The 20907-nt window shown below is 40.1% G+C and overlaps 1 protein-coding gene across 1 annotated transcript in view; it reads left to right on the top strand.

The window, feature by feature from the left end:
* ANKRD45 (ankyrin repeat domain 45) overlaps nt 1–12283 on the top strand; it is a 63001-nt gene extending 50718 nt beyond the window's left edge. Inside the window, exon 6 of the mRNA XM_010367366.1 lies at nt 11644–12283. Within this exon, the coding sequence (XP_010365668.1) occupies nt 11644–11714 (71 nt within the window). The 3' untranslated portion in view covers nt 11715–12283. The remainder of the gene's footprint in view (nt 1–11643) is intronic.
* Nucleotides 12284–20907: the final 8624 nt, after the last annotated feature.

Raw genomic sequence — 20907 nt, 5'->3', positions numbered from 1 at the left:
GATTTTTTTTTTTTTTTTTTTTTTTTTTGAGGCAGAGTCTTGCTCTGTTACCCAGGCTGGAGTGCAGTGGTGTGATTGTAGTTTACTGCAGCCTCCAACTCCTGGGCTCAAGTGATACTCCTGCCTCCTGAGTAACTGGGACCACAGGCGGGCATCACCATGCTTAGCCAATTTTTAAATTTTTTATGGAGATAGGGTCTTGCTATGTTACTCAGGCTGGTCTTGAACTTCTGGCTTCATGTAATCCTCCTGCCTCAGCCTCCTGAAGTGTTGGCATTACAGGTGTGAGCCACCACACTGGGCTTGTCTTTGATTTTGATTCTCATCTAGGAGGTATCTCCTCCTGGGAGATAGGGTGGCAACATTTTATTTTATTTATTTTTATTTTTATTTTTTTCTTTCAACATTTATTTTAAGTTCCAGGGTACATGTGCAGGATGTGCTGGTTTGTTACATAGGTAAACGTGTGCCATGGTGGTTTGCTGCTCAGATCAACCCATCACCTTGGTATTAAGCCCAGCATCCATTAGCTATTCTTCCTGATGCTGTCCCTCCCCCAACCCCTACAGTGTACGTTGTTCCCCTCCCTGTGTCCATGCATTCTCATCATTCAGCTCCCCCTTACAAGTGAGAACATATGGTGTTTGGTTTTCTGTTCCCGCATTAGTTTGCTGAGGATAATGGCTTCCAGCTCCATCCATGACTCTTAAATGGACATGGTCTTGTTCCTTTTTATGGCTGCATAGTATTCCATGGTATATATGTTCCACATTTTCTTTACCCAGTCTATCATTGATAGGCATTTGGGTTGATTCCATGTTTTTGCTATTGTGAATAGTGCTGCAATGAACATACATATGCATGTATCTTTATAATAGAATGATTTATATTCCTTTGGGTATATACCCAGTAATGGGATTGCTGGGTCAAATGGTATTTCCATCTCTAGATCTTTGAGGAATTGCCATACTGTCTTCCACAATGGTTAAATTAATTTACATTCTCACCAACAGTGTATAAGAATTCCTTTTCATCCACAACCTTGCCAGCATCTGTTGTTTCTGGACTTTTTAATAATTGTCATTCTGACTGGCATGAGATGGTGTGTCATTGTGTTTTTGATTCACATTTCTCTAATGATCAGTGATGTTGAACTTTTTTTCATGTTTGTTTACTGGCCACATTTTTTGTTGTTGTTGTTGTTTGTTTGTTTGTTTGTTTTTTTGAGGTGGAGTCTCACTCTAGTCATCCAGGCTGGAATGCAATGCTCACTGTAACCCCCGCCTCCTGGGTTCAAGTGATTATCTTGCGTCAGCCTCCTGAGTAGCTGGGATTACATGTGTGCCACCATGCCCAGCTAATTTTTATATTTTTTGTAGAGAGGGGGTTTCACCATGTTGGCCAGTCTGGTCTTGAATTCCTGACCTCAGGTGGTCTACCCACCTCAGTCTCCCAAAGTGCTGAGATTACAGGCATGAATCCACCATGCCCAGCCTTTCTTTTTTTTTTTTTAATGTCGTCTTTTGAGAAGTGTCTGTTCACGTCTTTTGCCCACTTTTTAATGGAGTTTTTTTTTTTTTTTTCTCATACATTTGTGTAAGTTCCTTGTAGACTCTGGATATTAGACCTTTGCCAGATGAATAGATTGCAAAAATTTTCTATAGGTTGTCTGTTCACTCTGATGATGGTTCCTTTTGTTGTACAGAAGCTCTTTAGTTTAATTAGATCCTATCTGTCAATTTTTCCTTTTGTTGCAATTGCTTTTGGTGTTTTATTCATGAAATCTTTGCCTGCGCCTATGTCCTGAATGGTATTGCCTTGATTTTCTTCTAGGGTTTTTATAGTTTTCAGTTTTACATTTAAATCGTTAATCTATCTTGAGTTTATTTTTGTATAAGGTGTAAGGAAGGGGTCCAGTTTCAATTTTCTGCATATGGCTAACCAGTTTTCCCAACAACATTTATTAAATAGGGAATCCTTTCTCCATTGCTTGTTTTTGTCAGGGTTGTTGAAGATCAGATGGTTGTAGGTGTGTGGTCTGATTTCTGAGTTCTCTGTTCTTTTTCATTGGTCTATGTATCTGTTTTTATACCAATACTATGCTGTTTTGGTTACCGTAGCCTTGTAGTATAGTTCGAAGTTGGGTAGCATGATGCCTTCAGCTTTGTTGTTTTTGCTTAGGATTGTCTTGGCTATTCAGGCTCTTTTTTTGTTCCATATGAATTTTAAAATCGTTTCTTCTAATTCTGTGAAGAATGTCAATGACAGCTTAATGGGAATAGCATTGAATCTATAAATTACTTTGGGCAGTATGGCCATTTAATAATATTAGTTCTTCCTATCCATGAGCATGGAATGTTTTTCCATTTGTTTGTGTCCTTTCTGATTTCCTTGAGCAGTGGTTTGTAGTTCTCCTTCAAGACGTTGTTCACTTCCCTTGTCTGCTGTATTTTTATGTATTTTATTCTTTTTGTAGCAATTGTGAAGTGGATTTCATTCATGATTTGGCTCTCTGCTTGCCTGTTGTTGGTGTATAAATATGCTAGCAATTTTTGCACATTGAGTTTGTATCCTGATAGTTTGCTGAAGTTGTTATCAGTTTAAGAAGCTTTTGGGCTGAGATAATAGGATTTCCTAGATATAGGATAATGTCATCTGCAAACAAAGATTATTTAACTTCCTCTCTCCCTATTTGAATATCTTTTATTTCTTTCTCTTGCCTGATTTCCCTAGCCAGAACTTCCAATACTATGTCAAATAGGCATGGTGGGAGAGGGCATCCTTGTCTTGTGCTGGTTTTCAAGGGGAATGCTTCCACCTTTTGTCCATTCAGTATGATATTGGCTGTGGGTTTTTCATATAGGTTTCTGATTATTTTGAGGTATGTTCCTTCAATACTTAGTTTATTGAGAATTTTTAACATGGAGAGATGTTGAATTTTCTCGAAGGCCTTTTCTTTGTCTATTGAGATAATCATGTGGTTTTTGTCTTTAGTTTTGCTTATGTGATGAATTACATTCATTGATTTGCATATGCTGAACCAACCTTGCATCCTGGAGATGAAGCCAACTTGATCATGGTGAATAAACTTTTTGATGTGCTGCTGAATTTGATTTGCCAGTATTTTATTGAGGATTTTTGCATCAATGTTCATCAGGGATATTGGCCTAAAGTTTTCTTTTTCTGTTGTATCTCCACCAGGTTTGGGTATTAGGATGATGCTGGCTTCACACAATGAGTTAGATAGGAGTCCTTTCTTTTCAATTTTTTGGAATAGTTTCAGTAGAGATGGTGCCAGCTCTTCTTTATGCCTCTGGTAGAATTCAGCTGTAAATCCATCTGGTCCTGGGCTTCTTTTTGGTTGGTAGGCTATTTATTACTGCCTCAATTTCAGAACTCATTATTGGTCTATTCAGGGATTCAGTTTCTTCCTGGTTCAGTCTTGGGAGGGTATATGTGTCCAGGAATTTATTCATGTCTTGTAGATTTTCTACTTTATGTTCATAGAATTGTTTATAGTATTGTCTGATGGTTGTTTTGATGTGGAACCAGTGGTGATATCATCCTTATCATTTCTGATTGTGTCAATTTGATTCTTCTCCTTTTCTTCTTTATTAATTTAGCTAGTGGTCTATTTTATTAATTTTTTTCCCAAAAAAACCAGCTCCTGGATTCATTTTTTTTTGAAGGGTTTTTTGTGTCTCTATCTCCTTCAGTTCTGCTCTGATTTTGATTATTACTTGTTTTCTGCTAACTTTGGGGTTTGTTTGCTCTTGGTTCTCTAGTTCTTTTAGTTGTGGTGTTAGGTTGTTAATCTGAGATATTTCCAGCTTTTTGATGTGGGCATGTAGTGCTGTGAATCTCCCCCTTAACTCTGCTTTAGCTGTGTCCCAGAGATTCTGGTACATTGTCTCTTTGTTCTTATTAGTAAAGAACTTCTTGATTTCTGCCTTAATTTCAGTATTTACCCAGGAGTCATTCAGGAGCAGGTTATTCAATTTCCATGCAGTTGTGTGGTTTTGAGTGAATTTCTTAGCTTTGAGTTCTAATTTGATTGCACTGTGGTCTGAGAGACAGTTTGTTATGATTTCAGTTCTTTTGCATTTGCTGAGTTTTTTTTTTTTTTTTTTTTTTTTGAGACAGAGTCTCGCTTTGTCGCCCAGGCTGGAGTGCAGTGGCCAGATCTCAGCTCACTGCAAGCTCCGCCTCCCGGGTTCACGCTATTCTCCTGTCTGAGCCTCCGGAGTAGCTGGGACTACAGGCGCCCACCACCTCGCCCGGCTAGTTTTTTTGTATTTTTTAGTAGAGACGGGGTTTCACCGTGTTAGCCAGGATGGTCTCGATCTCCTGACCTCATGATCTGCCCGTCTCGGCCTCCCAAAGTGCTGGGATTACAGGCTTGAGCCACCGCGCCCGGCCTTTTTTTTTTTTTTTTTTTTTTTTTTGAGACGGAGTCTTGCTCTGTCGCCCGGGCTGGAGCGCAGTGGCCAGATCTCAGCTCACTGCAAGCTCCGCCTCCCGGGTTTACGCCATTCTCCTGCCTCAGCCTCCTGAGTAGCTGGGACTACAGGCGCCCGCCACCTCCCCTGGCTAGTTTTTTGTATTTGTATTTTTTAGTAGAGACGGGGTTTCACCATGTTAGCCAGGATGGTCTCGATCTCCTGACCTCGTGATCCGCCCGTCTCGCCCTCCCAAAGTGCTGGGGTTACAGGCTTGAGCCACCGCGCCCAGCCAACATTTGCTGAGTTTTTTACTTCTGCATGTATGATCAATTTTTGAGTAAGTGCCATGTGGTGATGAGAAGAACGTATATTCTGTTGTTTTTGGGTGAAGAGTTTTGTAGATATCTATCAGATGTACTTGATCCAAAGCTGAGTTCAGGTCCTGAATATCTTTGTTAATTTTCTGTCTGGATGATCTTTTTAATATTGTCAGTGGGATGTTAAAGTCTCCCACTATTATTGTGTATGAGTCTAAGTCTCTTTGTAGGTCTCTGAGAACTTGCTTTATGAATCTGGGTGCTCCTGTATTGTGTGCATATGTATTTAGGATAGTTAGCTCTTCTTGTTGAATTGAACCCTTTACTGATATGTAACGCCCTTCTTTGCTTTTTTTTTTGAGACAGAGTCTTGCTTTGTCACCCAGGCTGCAGTACAATGGTGCAATCTTGGCTTACTGCAACCTTTGCCTCCTGGGTTCAAGAGATTCTCCTGCTTTCCTCTCCCTAGTGGCTGGGATTACAGGTGCCCACTTCCCCACTCAGCTAATTTTTGTATTTTTTGTACAGACTGGGTTTCACTATGTTGGCCAGGCTGGTCTCGAACTCCTGACCTCAGGAGATCCACCCACTTTGGCCTCTCAAAGTACTGGGATTACAGGCATGAACCACCGTGCCCAGCCCCTTCTTTGTCCTTTTTGACCTTTGTTGGTTTACAGTCTGTTTTGTCAGAAACTAGGACTGTGATCCCTGCTTTTTTCCTGTTTTCCATTTGCTTGGTCAATTTTCCTTCATCCCTTTCTTTTGAGCCTATGTGTGCCTTTGCACATGAGATGGGTCTCTTGAAGACAGCATACTGATGGGTCTTGGATCTTTATCCAGCTTGCCATTCTGTGTCTCTTAATTGGGGGCATTTAGCCCATTTACATTTAAGGTTAATATTGTTATGTGTGAATTTGATCCTGTCATCATGATGCTTGCTGGTTATTTTTGCAGACTTGTTTATGTGGTTGCTTCAAAGTGTCACTGGTCCGTGTACTTCAGTTTGTTTTTGTAGTGGCTGGTAATGGGTTTTCCTTTCCATATTTAGTGCTCCCTTCAGGAACTCCTGCAAGGCAGGACTGGTAGTGACAAATTCCCTCAGTGTTTGCTTGTCTGAAAAGGATCTTATTTCTCCTTTGCTTAGTTTGGCTGGATATGAAATTCTGGGTTGGAAATTCTTTTCTTTAAGAATCTTGAATATTGGCCCCGAATCTTCTGGTGTTAGGTTTTCCACTCAAAGGTTCACTGTTAGTCTGATGGGTTTCCCATTGTAGGTGACCTGGCCTTTCAGTCTGGCCTCCTTTACCATTTTTTCTTTCATTTTGACCTTGGAGAATCTGATGATTATGTGTCTTGGGGTTGATCTTCTCATGGAGTATCTTACTGAGGTTCTCTGAATTTCCTGAATTTGAATGTTAGCCTGTCTTGCTGGGTTGGGGAAATTCTCCTGGATAATACCCTGAAGTATGTTTTCCAACTTGGTTTTATTCTCCCTGTCTTTTTCAGGTACCCCAATCAGCCACAGGTTTGGTCTTTTTACATAGTCCCATATTTCTCAGAGGTTTTGTTCATTCCTTTTCATTCTTTTTTTCTGTATTCTTGTCTTCCTATTTCAAAAGATAGTCTTCAGGCTCTGACATTTTTTCCTCCTCTTCATCTGTTCTTCTATTGATACTTGTGATTGCATTGTGAATTTCTTGCATCGTGGTTTTCAGCTCCATCAGGTCAGTTATGCTGTCCTCTAAACTGGCTGTTCTGGTTATCAGCTCCTGTATTGTTTTATCATAATTCTTAGCTTCTTTGCATTGGGTTACAATGTGTTCCTTTAGCTCAGTGAAGTTTATTATTACCCACCTTCTAAAGCCTACTTCTGTCATTTCAGCCATCTTGGCCTCAGTCCAGTTCTGTGCCCTTGCTGGAGAGGTGTTGCAGTCACTTGTAGAAGAAGAGGCACTCTGGCTTTTTGAGTTTTCAGCATTTTTGCATTTATTTTTTTCTCATCTTTGTGGGCTTATCTACCTTTGAGTTTTGAGGTTGCTGACCTTTGAATGGAGTTTTTTGAGTTTTTTTTGTTGATGCTGCTGCTGCAGTTGCTTTCTGTTTGTGTGTTTTTCTTTTAAAAGTCAGGCAACTTTTCTGTAGGGCTGCTGCAGTTTGCTGGGGGATGGCTCCAGAAAACGAAGTTGCCTTGGTTTTTCCTCTACCTGGAGGTATCAGCAAGTAAAGGCTGTGAAACAGCAAAGACAACAGCCTGCTCCTTTCTCTGGGAGCTTTGTCCCAGTGGGGTATTGGCCTGTTGCCAGCCTGGAAGCTCCTATAGGAGGTATCTGAAGACCTGTGTTGGGAGGTCTCACTCAGGAGGGATGGGATAAGGGATCTTTTTAAAGAAGCAGTCTGGCTCCTTTTTGGTAGAGCAGGTGTGCTGTGTTGGGGATAGCCCTTCCTCATCCAGACTGCCTGGACTCTCCAGAGCCAGCAGGCTGGAAAGGCTGTTGACTGAACTGCAGAGACATCAGTCATCCCTCCCCACAGTGGCTCCATCTTAAAAGAGATCAGAGTTATGTCTATATAACCCTGGCTAGAGTTGCTGTAATTCTTGCAGGGAGGTCCCACCCAGTGAAGGGGGATACACTGGGGTCCCATTTAAAGAAGCAATCTGCCCTCAATCTGGCACAGCAGCTGTGCTGCATTGTGCAGCACTCCTCCTCATGAGGACTTCTTGAACTTCCCAGAGCTGGAAGGCTAGAAGGACTGAGTTGAACAAACTGCAGAAATGGATGGCACCTGCCTCTACCCCCTGGGAACTCATCCATCTCAGGCAGTCTCCAGCCTGTTGTGCTGTCTGGCAGCAATTCCAAGGTGGTGACTCTTAACTTGTGAAGTGCTGTGGAAGTGGGGCCCACAGAATGACACTGCTTGGCTCTCTGGATTCAGCCCTATTCCTAGGCGAGTGTACAAATGGATCTCCTGCCTTGCTGGGATTCCTGGGGCCAGAGTATGTAAAACTCCTGGGTCTCTGTGTGAGCCTGAGCATCTGCTTTGCCAGGACTCCACATAGGTCTGTGTATCAGACTCAAGGCTCTGGTGGCATAGGCTCATGAGGGGATCTCGTGATCGGTGGGTTGCAGAGATCTGTGTGAGAAGTGTGGTTTCTCACTTTTCTTACTCCTCCAGCAGATAAGCCACACATATATTGTGCATGGTCACACAATCGCTCACTGCTTCTCTTGGCTGGGGTTGGGGGTTCCTTTGGTTCTGTGCCACTCTTGGGTAGGCCATTGCCCCACTCTACTTTTCTTCATTCTCTCTGGGTCAAGCCATTTGCCTAGTCGGTCCCAATGGAAGAACCTGGATATTTCACTGGAAGGTGCTGAATTCACTCACCGTTTTTATTTTCCATGAGAGCCATGGACTGCAGCTTTTTCTAATCAGCCATCTCAGTTCCTCTTGGTAGCATTTTAAAAAGCAGTTTAAGTATTATAATTCTATATTTGGGGAAAAACCTACTGTGGGAATACCGTCCTAAGAATCAGGAAGGTGAACATATCAGAATCTTGGTGGCAGGCACAACCCTAGCATTTTAAAAAAATAATAGCTTTATTGAGATATAATTCTCACACCATAAAAGTAATCATTTTAAAGAGTACAGTTCAGTGGTTTTCAGTATATTCAAAGTTGTGTAATTATCACCCTTATCTAACTTTTGAGTTTTACCTCTCTGAAAAGAAACCCTATAGCTATTAGCAGTCACTTCCTATTCTTCCCTTCCTCAAGCCCTGCCAACCACTAATCTACTTTCTCTCTTGACGGATTTACCTTCTCTGAACATTTTTTTTAACTTTTTTTTTTTCTGGGGGCAGGGCAGGTTGGGTTAGGATGGCTGCCCTCTGGACATGCCCCTCAACATTTTATAAATGAAATAACAATATTTTGTTGACTTTCGTGGTTGCCTCTCTCACTTGGCATAATATTTTTAAGGTTCATCCATGTGGTAACATGTGTCAGTACTTCATTCTGCTTTATGGCTAAATAATATTCCATTTTGTGGGTACAAATTTAATCTATTTTTTTTTTTTTTTTTTTTGAGATGGAGTCTCACTCTGTTGCCCAGGCTGGAGTGCAGTGGTGTGATCTCGGCTCACTGCAGGCTATGCCTCCTGGGTTCATGCCATTGTCCTGGCTCCGCCTCCTGAGTAGCTGGGACTACAGACGCCTGCCACCATGCCCGGCTAATTTTTTGTATTTTTAGTAGACATGGGGTTTCACCGTGTTAGCCAGGATGGTCTTGATCTCCTGACTTCGTGATCCGCCTGCCTCGGCCTCCCGAAGTGCTGGGATTTACAGGTGTGAGCCACCGTGCCTGGCCCAAATTTAATCTGTTTATCAATTGATGGAAATTTGGGTTTCCACTCTTTTGGCTATTATATATAATGCTGCAATGAACTGTTGTATGAAAATTTTTGTGTGGTCACATGTTTTCCTTTTTCTTTGGTATATTGCTGAGTTATAAACTGATTTCCATTTTATATTCCCACCAGCAGTACATGAAGATTCAAATATCTCCACATCTTTGTCAGCATTTGTCATTGTCTTTTTTAAAAAAATTAGCCATCCTAGTGGGTATGAAGTGGTATCTTAATGTATTCTGATTTGCATTTCCCAAATTACTAACAATTTTAAGCATCTTTTCATGCTTACTGGCCATTTCTATATTTTCTCTGGAGAAATATATATTTGAATTGCTTGCCCATTTTTATTTTTTCTTTTCCTGGTCATTAAAGGGAAGAATCTTTTCCTTCCTTTCTCTTTCTCTCTCTCTCTCTCTCTTTCTTTTCTTTCTTTCATTTTAAGACAGGCTCTCACTCTGTTGCCCAGGCTGCAGTGCAGTGGCACAGTTACAGCTCACTGCAGCCTCAACCTCCCTGGGCCCAAGCAATCCACCCACCTCAGCCTCCCAAGTAGCTGGGAGTACAGAGGTGTGCCACCACACCTGGCTAATTTTTCTACATTTTTGTAGAGACAGGGATTTGTTATATTTCTCAGACTGTTCTCAAACTCCTGGGCTCAAGTGATCTGCTTCCACCTCAGCCTCCCAAAGTTCTGGAATTACAGGTGTGAGCCATCACACCTGCCCTTGCCACCTTTAGATTGGATTGTCTTTTTATTTTTTAGTTGTATGAGCTCTTTTTGTGTTCTGGATACAAGTCTCTCATCAGAAATATGATTCTGTTTCCTCCCATTCTCTGGATTGTCTTGTCATTTTCTTAATTATGTTTTGGAACACAACAAACTTTATTTGGATTGAGTTCAATTTATCTGTTTTTCCTTTGTTGCTTCTGCTTTCTGTGTCATATCTAAGACACCATTGCCAATCCAAGGTCACCAATATTTAATTCTATGTTTTCTTCTAAGAGTTTTATAGTTTTAGCACTAATGTTTAGTTCTGTGATATATTTTGAGATATATATACATATATATGTATAATGTGTGTGTACCTGTGTGTGTGTGTATATATATATATATTCGGCCATAGGGGTCCAATTTAATTCTTTTGTATGTGTATGATCAGTACCTAAGATTTTTATGTTTATCAAAAGGAGTTATGGATTTTTAAAGGTTAAGACACTTAACCCAGTCCAGGTATTACAGTATGACAGAATGCCTCTTTCCATCTAGAACTAATATGAATTATATGATCTGTTGAGCACACCCATAGCACTCTCCTAGGATCCTACCACTTAGTTTGTGAGTAGAATATACCTGAAAAGATAATCTAAGTGCTCTATATGATCAGAGAAGCCTAAGTATAAAGAGAAAGCATCACGAAGAAAGAAGAGTTTCCTGAAAGGATGGGTAGCCAGCGTGAAGTATGAAGGAAATTCTAGAATGAAAACACAATATTATGATCAAAAGTGGAAATGTGGGAATAAGGAAGTGGCCAGTACCCATCTGGCTGATTGTAGTTGAGTCTGTGTCAAGGTACATTAGAAATGTAGAAAATAGAGGTATTGAAAAGTTAACATGTGAACATTTTATTAAAACTACTAAATTGTAAACGTAGAAGTTTAGGCTTTATTTTTTGGGCAGCAGGATGCCATTTAAAGGCTTTGGGGTGGGAGAGAAGAGAGATTAAGTAGGGGAGGATAATCTGGCCTAGTTTGTAAAATGGATTGGAGGGAGAGGAGACTAGAGAAAGTGAGATGAGTATAGTTTAGGAGTGAGATAATTAAGACCTGAATTATTTTTTATTTTTTAAGATTTTGTGTTTTGCTTAATTTGTTTTTCAATTACATTTTTTTTTTTTTTTTTAGATACAGGGTCTTGCTATGTTACCCAGGCTGAACTTGAATTCCTGGGTTCAAGCGGTCTTCCTGCCTCCGCCTCCTAAGTAGCTGGGACTATTGGATATACAGTTATTCCCACCTCTCCACCAGTACCATTAACCTGGCCCAGCAATCCCCCCTCCTTCCCTTCTCACCTGTGAAGATTTGCCTCTCTCCCCCAACCCCCTATATCACATGTTCTGTAAGCACCTTCACATCATAGAATGTTAGATCTTGATGGAACCTCTGAAATGAACCCTGACTTCTCAGTGAAGAAAGTGAAGAGGACAGAGGTTTAGCAGTTTATTCAAAATTATTCTCATCAGTGGCAGAACTAAGGATAATAATACTGATTATATGGGAAATGTGACCTCACAGCTGTAAATATAATGAAAAGAAGAGACTATTTGAATGACATACCAACAACACCAGGGTTGAATTAGTAGCTGGTTCAGGCTGGGACAATCTAATTATTCCATGCTTATTGTCTTAAAAAGTGGCTTCATTTTGTTTCATATTACAAACTAATTAAATGTAATTTTAAAATCTGTTTCCTTTCAGGTCAAGTGAAAAGTGCCAAATCTATAACAAGCCATGACCAGAAGAGAAGTCAAGATGATACCTCCCACTGAACATACACTTTGTAAAAGGCCACATTTTCTTCTAGTATCTGAAAGACAAACCTATTCATGCCATTTGAAATTGAGAAAACAGATGTGGGTTTCTTTAAGTATTTAAGTACAACATTACATCACCCTTATTTTGTTTGACCCGTTCAGCATGCTTATGTCTGGACCCTCTGGCCTCGCCTCTGCTCCTCCAAGCCCAGCCCCATGTGAGTTTCACGTGCTCCTTCAGGAAAGCACTTGGGTATAAATCATTAGGCTTTAAGAACTACTCAGAGAATCTAATAATTTTCTGTGTAGTTGAGGCATTCCATATAAAGGGACATATTTGGCTATTTCCAGAGAAAAAAATTGTTCTCCCTCTCTAAAAAGGAAATCTTATGGAATGACACTTGGAGCAAGGAAATATTAAGACTGGTGTGGATTAGGAGCCTCTGGGTACAGCTATCACTTTTTATGTCCAAATTAAAATTCACCTGTGAGGTGGGATATACCTCTGAGTAAAACTCCTCTTTATCTCTGACCTCCTTCTCTCTGTCAATTCATAAACACACATCTGTATAGTTTTAGATTTAGAAGAGTTCTCCTATTCTATAAGGCTGGCAATACGGATATTGTAACTGGATTGAAGGCCATTTCCCCTCCCATTCTGTTTTATATTTCCTAGGTTTTAAGTACCATAGTTGGTTTCATATTGGTGGTTTGAAAGCCTTTTTTCTAGTTTATTTAATCAGGCGCCTCAACCTTCTCTTACATTGTGACTTAATGGAAAAGTTTTGTAGAAAAGAAAATGGTTTTTAAAAAGCACTTATTGTTTGTTCTTATGACTTTCTCTTCTTTGTCCTGTTCTGAAAGCTAGTTTTCCCTTATGGGAGAAGGAAAAGGAATGGGTAATTCAGTAATACTTGGTCAGTTGACATGTATTTAACCATGGTTTTGAGATAACTCTGTTTTAAATGTCTCCCAAAATTTTAAGTTTTTTATCTTTTTAATGTATGAGCAATTCAGTTTCAATTTTTTAAAGCAAAAGAATACTGCAATAACTTTTACCCACCTTTTTGGCCGACCCAGTGGGTGTTTATTGAGCAGTACAAAGAAGACCTGTGTTTGCTCCTTTTTCTTTTCTTCCTTCCTTCTCCCTTCTCCCTTTCCCCTTCCCTTCCCCTTCCCTTCCCCTTCCCTTTCCTTCCCTCCCCTTCCCCTCCCTTCCCCTCCTTTCCTCTCCCTTCCCTTCCCCTCCCCTCCCCATCTTCTTCTCTCTCCTCCTCCTCTTCCCTCTCCTCCTCCTCCCTCCTCCTCCTCCTTCTTCTTCCTCCTTCTCTTCTCTTCTCTTCTCTTCTCTTCTCTTCTCTTCTCTTCTCTTCTCTTCTCTTCTCTCTCCCCACAACCCCTTCTTGACAGGGTCTCCCTCTCTTGCCCAGGCTGGAATGCAGTGGAGTTATCATGATCATAGCTCACTGTAACCTGCAACTCCTGCACTCAAGTGATCCTCCCACCATGCTTGGGTAATTAAAAAATAAACATTTGCAGCCTGGGTGCTGGCTCACACCTGTAATCCAAGCACTTTGGGAGGCCGAGGCAGGCGGATCATCTGAGGTCAGGGGTTTGAGACAAGCCTGGCCAACATGGTGAAACCCTGTCTCTACTAAAAATACAAAAATTTAGCTGGATGTGGTGGCGTGCACCTGTAATCCCAGTGACTTGGGAGGCTGAGACAGGAGAATCACCTGAGCCCGGGAGGTGGAGGTTGCAGTGAGCCGAGATTGCAACACTGCATTCCAGCCTGGGTGACAGAGTGAGACTCCATCTCAAAAAAATAATAATAATAAAAACAAATGAACATTTGCAGAGATAGAATCTTGCTACATTTCCCAGACTGGTCTTTGAGTTCCTGGCCTCAAGCATTCCTCCTGACTTCGCCTCCCAAAGTCCTGGGATTACAGCTGTGAACCACTATGCCTAGCCCATTCTCTTAATACAGTATATTGTGCGAAGACCAGTGTCCTTAAGCATTGCAATAATTTAGGAAAAGTCCAGGTGCCATTTTTGTCCTTTCTATTCTAACTGTACATTTTCTGACCTTGGATTTTGAATACAACATTACTTTATAGGAGTGTGTTCCAGATTAGGGAGGGATTCCTGGATTCTTACTTCAAAGATTTCTAAATTAGACCAAGGCATTTCTGGAGACCCCTTAGTATCAAATAAACCTATTTTCCCTCTTTATTAATCTTTCAATCCTTATCCTCAAACTTTATATAGCTTTTGATACATTTGCTGATGCTATTTTTAAACTCCTTGTGTTGGCACTTTTATGCCAGTTATGATTCCTCTACTCTCTTAAAACTGTTTTTCTAACTCCTTCACCAGTTCCTCTTCTTCCTCTTGCCCCCAGTTGTGGGACTTTCTTAAAATTCAATCCTAACCTTTGGTAAAGCAATCTGTAATTCTCTATTCCATGACCTTCCCTGTCACCAGTATTATGAAGAATGAGTCCTTCCCTCTTTAGGGCACCCATAGTGCAAATAGCCTCATACTGTATTCTACTTAATTGTTCACAAGTTTGTCTTTCTGTGTGAACTGTAAGCTTTTTGAGGGTAGGGACTTTGTTTTGTTCTTTTTTATACCTAAAAAGTCCATGAGATAGTAAGTTAGTATATAACTTAATGAATTACCTTTTAGTAGTATCTTATACATAGAACTCATTACCTCTTCATTAATTTATAGAGCTCATGCACCTTTATAAAAATGACTCCCGACACTTATCTCCATATTTTGCCCCATTTTAACTCCTACTCCTCTAGCAGATAAGCCATACATACATCCAACATTGTAACTCTATGCCTAATTTCTCCTCTGACCTTCTGTTTTCTGAGCCTTCACCTTGAATGTCACTTACTTTTTGGCATGTGAACCAAGTGATTACCAACAAATTCCTAGATCTCATGTCAAAGATTCCTTTGATGTGAGAATCTGAACATTTATTTATAGCTATGGATTTATAATTTTAGTCCATTTTGAGAGATATAGTTTATCTTGTTACATATTGTTGCACTGAATTATAGATATATTCCTAGGAGAGTTTAAATGCCCTTAGGCTTTGAGTTTGAGCTGTTACATAGGTAGCTGCATGGCTTTTTCTGAACATCCACAAAGTAATTACTATTCAAAGTGTATACTAATAAATCAATGAAGCCTCCACATTATTTGGGAAGTAGTCAATCAAAGGCTAAATTCAATGTTATCACTTTTAGACAGTAGTTCTTTAGACTTCTGTATTTAATTAACCAGAAAAAATGTAAAAAAATAAGGGGAGGAGATTGATAGGACATCATTAAGGAAACAACTACTATCTACTATCACTATCATTTAACAAAAGACATTTTAACACCAGAAAAGGGAAGAGATCTCAGTGTAGGGCTCTACCATTTAAGTTAAATAAATTAAATTTTATTATAGATCTTTATGTTGTATTTATTTTTCTTATTTTGTCATATATGATGGAACTTTTGTCATGAATCAGAACTGGCCAGTGGTCCACCCTTTGAGAACTACTGCTCTGGACTAAGTAGATTGCTATTTAGATTAACATGATGCCCCCAGATTGTAAAGGACTGACAGTTGCCCCCATGTTCAATCTAATATGTGGTAGATTGTATTTTCCAAGATGGCCACATCTCCCTTCCCACATGCTCTTCTTACAATATGGTCATGACATTCCTCGCATAGAGAGATGTGTCTCTGTTCTTTCCTCTTGAATCTGGGCAGGCTCGTCAGTACAGTGGAAGTGATTCTATGTGATTTCTGAGGCTAGATCATAAAAGGTGATGCGGCCTCTGCCTAACTAGGGGAAATGCTTTCTCTTGAGATGCTCACTCTTGATCAGTCTATAGAAAGATCCACAGGGAGGAACTGAGGCCCCAGCCCACAGCCTTGGTTGAGCTCCAGCCTGCAATCATCCCCAACTTGCCAGCCATATGAGTGAGCCATCTTAGAAGCAGATCCTCCAGTCAAGCCAGCCCAGCTGATGCTGTATGGAGTGGACACAAGCCTTCTGTGCTGAGCCATGCAAAAAATTGCATACTTGTGAATGAAATAAATGATTGTTATTGTTTTAAGCTATTCAGTTTTGTGTTTGTTTGTTACTTAACAATATATAATTCACAAATTTTACAACTTGGAAGTAAGAAATTGACATAACAAAACCTAAAATACGTGGCATTGTCTTTGGGACTGGATGTAGGCAGAGGACAAAAAGGCCTGGAGGAGGGTGTGGGTGAAAGCTATAGGCCTTCAAGTACAGTCTTAGCAGAAGGCCTAGGGCCTTCTAGGAGGCTATTGGTGAGTTTATAGTAAAGAGAGGAAAATGCTATTGGAAGCTGGAGAAACCTTTGTTAGGAGATGGTAAGTTTGGCCACATTTTGTCTAAGTAATGAACTCGATGACCCTGCTAAGGATATTTCCAGACTGAGTGTTCAAATACCACCTGGCTTCTACTAAATGAGAGGAGAGAAACTGAGAAGGAACATTTCAGCTTGCAAATAAAATTTAGAAGATATAGAAAAGAGCCAGTGCTCACTGGCTTTGAAAATAAAATTGCTTTTCATTCCTATCCTTTCTAGATGGCAAAAAGTTCTCCACCTAAGGAATGGTTTCTGGGAAAAGATAAAATCTATGGTGGAATTATAAAGTCATTTGTTAAGAATTCAGAAATATCTAAGGTTGTGCTTTATAGGACGTTTCAGACTTTAGGTGGGCTTTCTCCATGCAGCTGGGAAGGTGGCCTCTATCTGCTCTGGGCAGTCATCATCACAACTAAACCTAAGTGGAGAGAGAATAGCTATCTCTCATTAATGTAATATACCAACCTAGGGAACCATCTAACTGGTATTGTCTGAGTCCATGCCCACTCCTGAACCAATTATAATGTTAGGAGGATGGAAACTGACTAACCCCCCTATGTTATGTGTCTATCTCAGTTAAATAGTATTGTCTCTTTTCAGAAGATGGAGTTGGGAGAAAACACACCAGGCAGCCTGTCAGCAGTCAACTCCCCAAATTGGGGAGTCAACTCCCCAGAATCTCCTTCAGCTGGATTTATACAAAATGGTGAAATATAACTTTATTATTGCTTTAAAAAAAAGCTCCATGGGAAAGGATAAAAAATTTAATCACCTCTATATTTTAGTTATGTGCTTTCTTTAGTTTTCAGAACTATGTGTAAGCTAGCTGACTTTATGGATTTCCTCCAAGTTTTCCTGAAGTATGAGAATTTTTCTAAAGGCCATGGGGAATCTGAACTTTGAAACTTAAATTCAACCTACAGGAGTCTTAGCTGCAGGACTTAGGTGAACCGAGTGAGTCTGAGGGGACTGCAGTAGGATAGGAACTAGCTAGAACGTGGAAGGGCATTATTCAAACTGATCTGTGGCAGTGCTAAGATCAGTTTGACTAAGGAGGGAGTCAAACTTAATTTTGAGAGGATCAAGGTGACAACCAGTATATAGATAAGGTGAAGATCAGAATGGGAGGGTAGTGAACTTGGTAATGAGGTGAGTTAAGTAAAGGCAGAAGAGGGAAGGGTAAGGAATGGGTCTCTTAGGAGCGCGTCTGTGAATAAGACAATTTTTTTTTTAACATAGTCCTTGGCATTATAGTAGGGATGGGCTCAGTGACTTAAAATAACCACACCAGTTTGTACAAAAAAGGAAGTCATAATATTTTAGGACCTAGTATGTGGGCACCAATGTTGCTTGTCACAGTCATAGAGCTGTTGACTAGAATTGTGTTTAGTTTCAAGTAGGAATTGAGACTCACTTGTCAGGGGTTTCTTAATACATAGTGAAGGTGTAATCTTACTGCTGTGATGTTCTCCTTGGTGCCCTTGGGATGATGATGTGCAGCAACCTTGATGAATGTGGTATAGGAATGAGAGAGCAGAATTTGTCACAAAACAACTCTTCCTTGAAAGTAACCCACAAATTGATTATTGTTCATTTGTTTAATATTTATACTGTATTTGTTTTTAGTAATTATATATGAGGCAAGAAGTATGTAAGTTAGGCATCATGGAATTTGGAATGCATTTGTCCTCCCATGAAGAATGGGTAACACTGTTTCTTCAAATTAAGGACTGGAAACCAGTGACAGGTAGGAGTTAGGAAAATGGAAGTGAGAAACATTGAAAAGGAAGGAGAGGTAGAAAAAGAAAATGAAACAGTATGACTGAAAAAGAATTAGAGAGGAGACAAGACTGTGTTGAAGAGGGTTAGGGCTGAGCCAGGTAGTGTTGGCATAAGAAATATAGAGTATATATTAAAAATATAGAAGGATATTCTGTCTACATTAATATCTTTGACCATTTCAGCTATTATGTTGTTGTGGGACAATCAAAGATGGGAGAGACTGAACAGAGTGAGTTCAGGAAAGATCTTTATTAAAAGGTGATCACCTGGCTCAGTAGGACTAGCGTCCAGGAAAGTCTGAGCTCTAGACAAAGAAAGTAGCCACCTTGTAAGCAGTCAGTGGCCAGGAGCTACATGATGTAGGAAGCCTACTTACAGAAGTGAGAACAAAGGCAGTTGATCAGTCTTTTACATTTATCTGTACTGCATGTTCCACATTCCTGGGAAACCATGTTTCTGTATTAACTTTATAACTTTGCAGTTGCGCTAGAGAGGTGAAGCAGGAACTCGCTGAGCCTCATGGAATGTGAAACTGGTAAGTACATATAAGGCTATCTGAGCACAGAAGGAAAAACAGGCTGTTAGTATTCTTTTCTAACTTAGACTCTTAGACTATGGGGGAGCTACTACACTTAGCTTTTGAAGGAAAAAGTAAAAATTTTTGGTTGTCTTTGATTATACTTGTAAAATTCATGAATTCCTTCTTCATCCCCTCTTTGGTGTTCACCATAAATGTAGATTAATAAAGAGCACCACAATAGTTTACTTTTTCTTGTGTAGGCACATATTTTTCCTGGGGGACTGGTGGATATTTTTGTAATGCTATCATTTTGGTGGTAGTTGTTTGGTCCACTATCACTTCAATGGTAGACTGGATGCTTCTGATGAGGAGAGGTAAAAGAGAAGGCAATATTAGACATCCTCCAATTATAGCTATAAGACCTATTATCAAGATTTTAAAGCCTCCAAACCATGAGAACCATTTTCCAAAAAGTGAGTTTGGGCTTCACCCGGACCAAGTCTGGACTGGGGCATGGGCTAACTTCCGCATTCTGGCAGTAATTTCCATAACAGCTCTTCTATTATTATTGATCTGTAAGCAAGAGTTGTTTAAATTAAGCTTACCACAAACTCCTCCTTCTGAGGCTAGGAGATAGTCTAATGCTAATCTGTTTTGGTATATAGCATCTCTCATTTGAGTGCCCTGTATGGCTAACAGATCTAAGGCTCAGGCTGTCTCATTGACTATGATCTCTAGTACTGCTTGCAATTTTATAATTTGGTTTAACATGTAAATAGGGGTGTGGAAGACCCATGATCCATCTTGGGCCTATGTAGCTGGCCCATATTATTTGATAATTCTTTTAGGAGGTCATTCATTATCTTTCCAGCTAGCTATCTTAATGTCCTTTTTTATGTTTGTGTTTATCTTTCCTACAGTACTTATCTGAGTAAAGACGTTTCTTCTGGTCCTTTTTTTTTCTTCATTATAGACTGGGTAACTTAAATCTTCCCCTTGTTTCAGTGGGAGCAAGAAGAAGGATAGTCTTATTGTCTCTAACACACAGGCTGTGGTCCATTTCTTGGGCAATAGTTGATAGGCTTTTGTCCCACAGATCCAGTATAGTCCTGCTGGTGCTCTCCAAATGTTTGGAGCATCTAGTTGATACCACGACTGATTCAGCACGGGAAACTGAGAGAGGGGGTTAAAATCTGGTACAGAGGAATTGTTTATGAAGCTTTTCCCTGTTTCTTGTTCTTAGACTCTTTAAAATATTGTTGACCTAGATAGGTTGTATCTCCTACTGGAGTCTGAAAGTCTTTTCTCCATCATGCTATGCAGTATCTTCCAATGATGGGGGTTTTTAATAGCCAGACCCTTGGGTTTGCATTGAACTTTGTAACAAATCCAGTATGGTAAAGTTATCTTGTGGCATTAGTTCTCTAGCCTCCCAGGGCCATTGGTCACCTACACTGGTACCTCCATGTATATAACATGAGGTGACTCCAAGATTAGTAGCAATACTTTCAGCTAGCTAAGCAAATAGGTTCTTGGCTGACATTGGTGGAATCTGAACTTTTGGCTCCTTGGGGTTAAAATATTTATTGAAGGATTTGAAAAATCTGGACTGTGACATTGGACTGACTTGAACTTTAGCTCATTGAGTCTTTTTAATAATGACTAATGGAACACCTAGGTTTGCCCCTTCTTGATCAAAGCTTAGCTCTCCTTGATGTCCTTTAGTCCAAAAAGTTATGTTTGTCTTTAATATGATCAGATTAAGGGGGTCATGGTTTGCATGTTTTAGTTGCACAACCAATCTTTGCTTCTTGGCTGGCAAGCAGAGGTATTCTCCCTGTATATAGGTGTTGGTTGAACTCATGTGTGGTCTGTTGAATGTTACAATCAGGACATTCTTCTTCTGGATCTCCTATTATGATCTTAGCAGCTTTACTGCTGACTCTTTCTTGTCTTAACTTCTTGCAGACTCATCCTAGATTGGTTAGGATGCTGAGGTGTGCAGCCTGACAGGCATCAAAATATGTAGAAACAGATCCTTTATGTGAATAAGGGAATACCTGTGTTTTGCTTGTGAGTTTTCTAGTTCCAGCGTCTTTAGGATTGGCCTATGAGGGTAACAAAGGTTTCCCTATTTGGATTTCAAACCAGAAGTCATAGGGTGGAAGGCCTGGATCATAACACACGTGAGGTTGCCCATTTCCTGGGTCACAGACAGAGTAGCTGGTTTGATTATAAACACATGTCTCCAGGGGAGTTCCTGTCCTGTACATTTATAGTAAGTTTGATGTAACAGGGTCTTAGTAATACTTTTACCAGACCAAGCTTCTATTATACAATGATGGCAGTTATCTTGGTTTCCTCCTGTGACTGCTAACATTATTGTTATTAGTGTGATCAAGTTTATACTATGCATGGGCATCCTCCTAGGCAACAAGTTTGATAGCAATTGCAAAGAGCATGAGAGCAAGACAATCAGTATAAGCAATAGTAT

This window comes from Rhinopithecus roxellana, chromosome 8 (assembly GCF_007565055.1).
Source record: "Rhinopithecus roxellana isolate Shanxi Qingling chromosome 8, ASM756505v1, whole genome shotgun sequence".
Taxonomy (NCBI): Eukaryota; Metazoa; Chordata; class Mammalia; order Primates; family Cercopithecidae; genus Rhinopithecus; species Rhinopithecus roxellana.
Note: the sequence above shows the minus strand (reverse complement) of the source record. Positions and strands in the feature narration are given on the sequence as shown.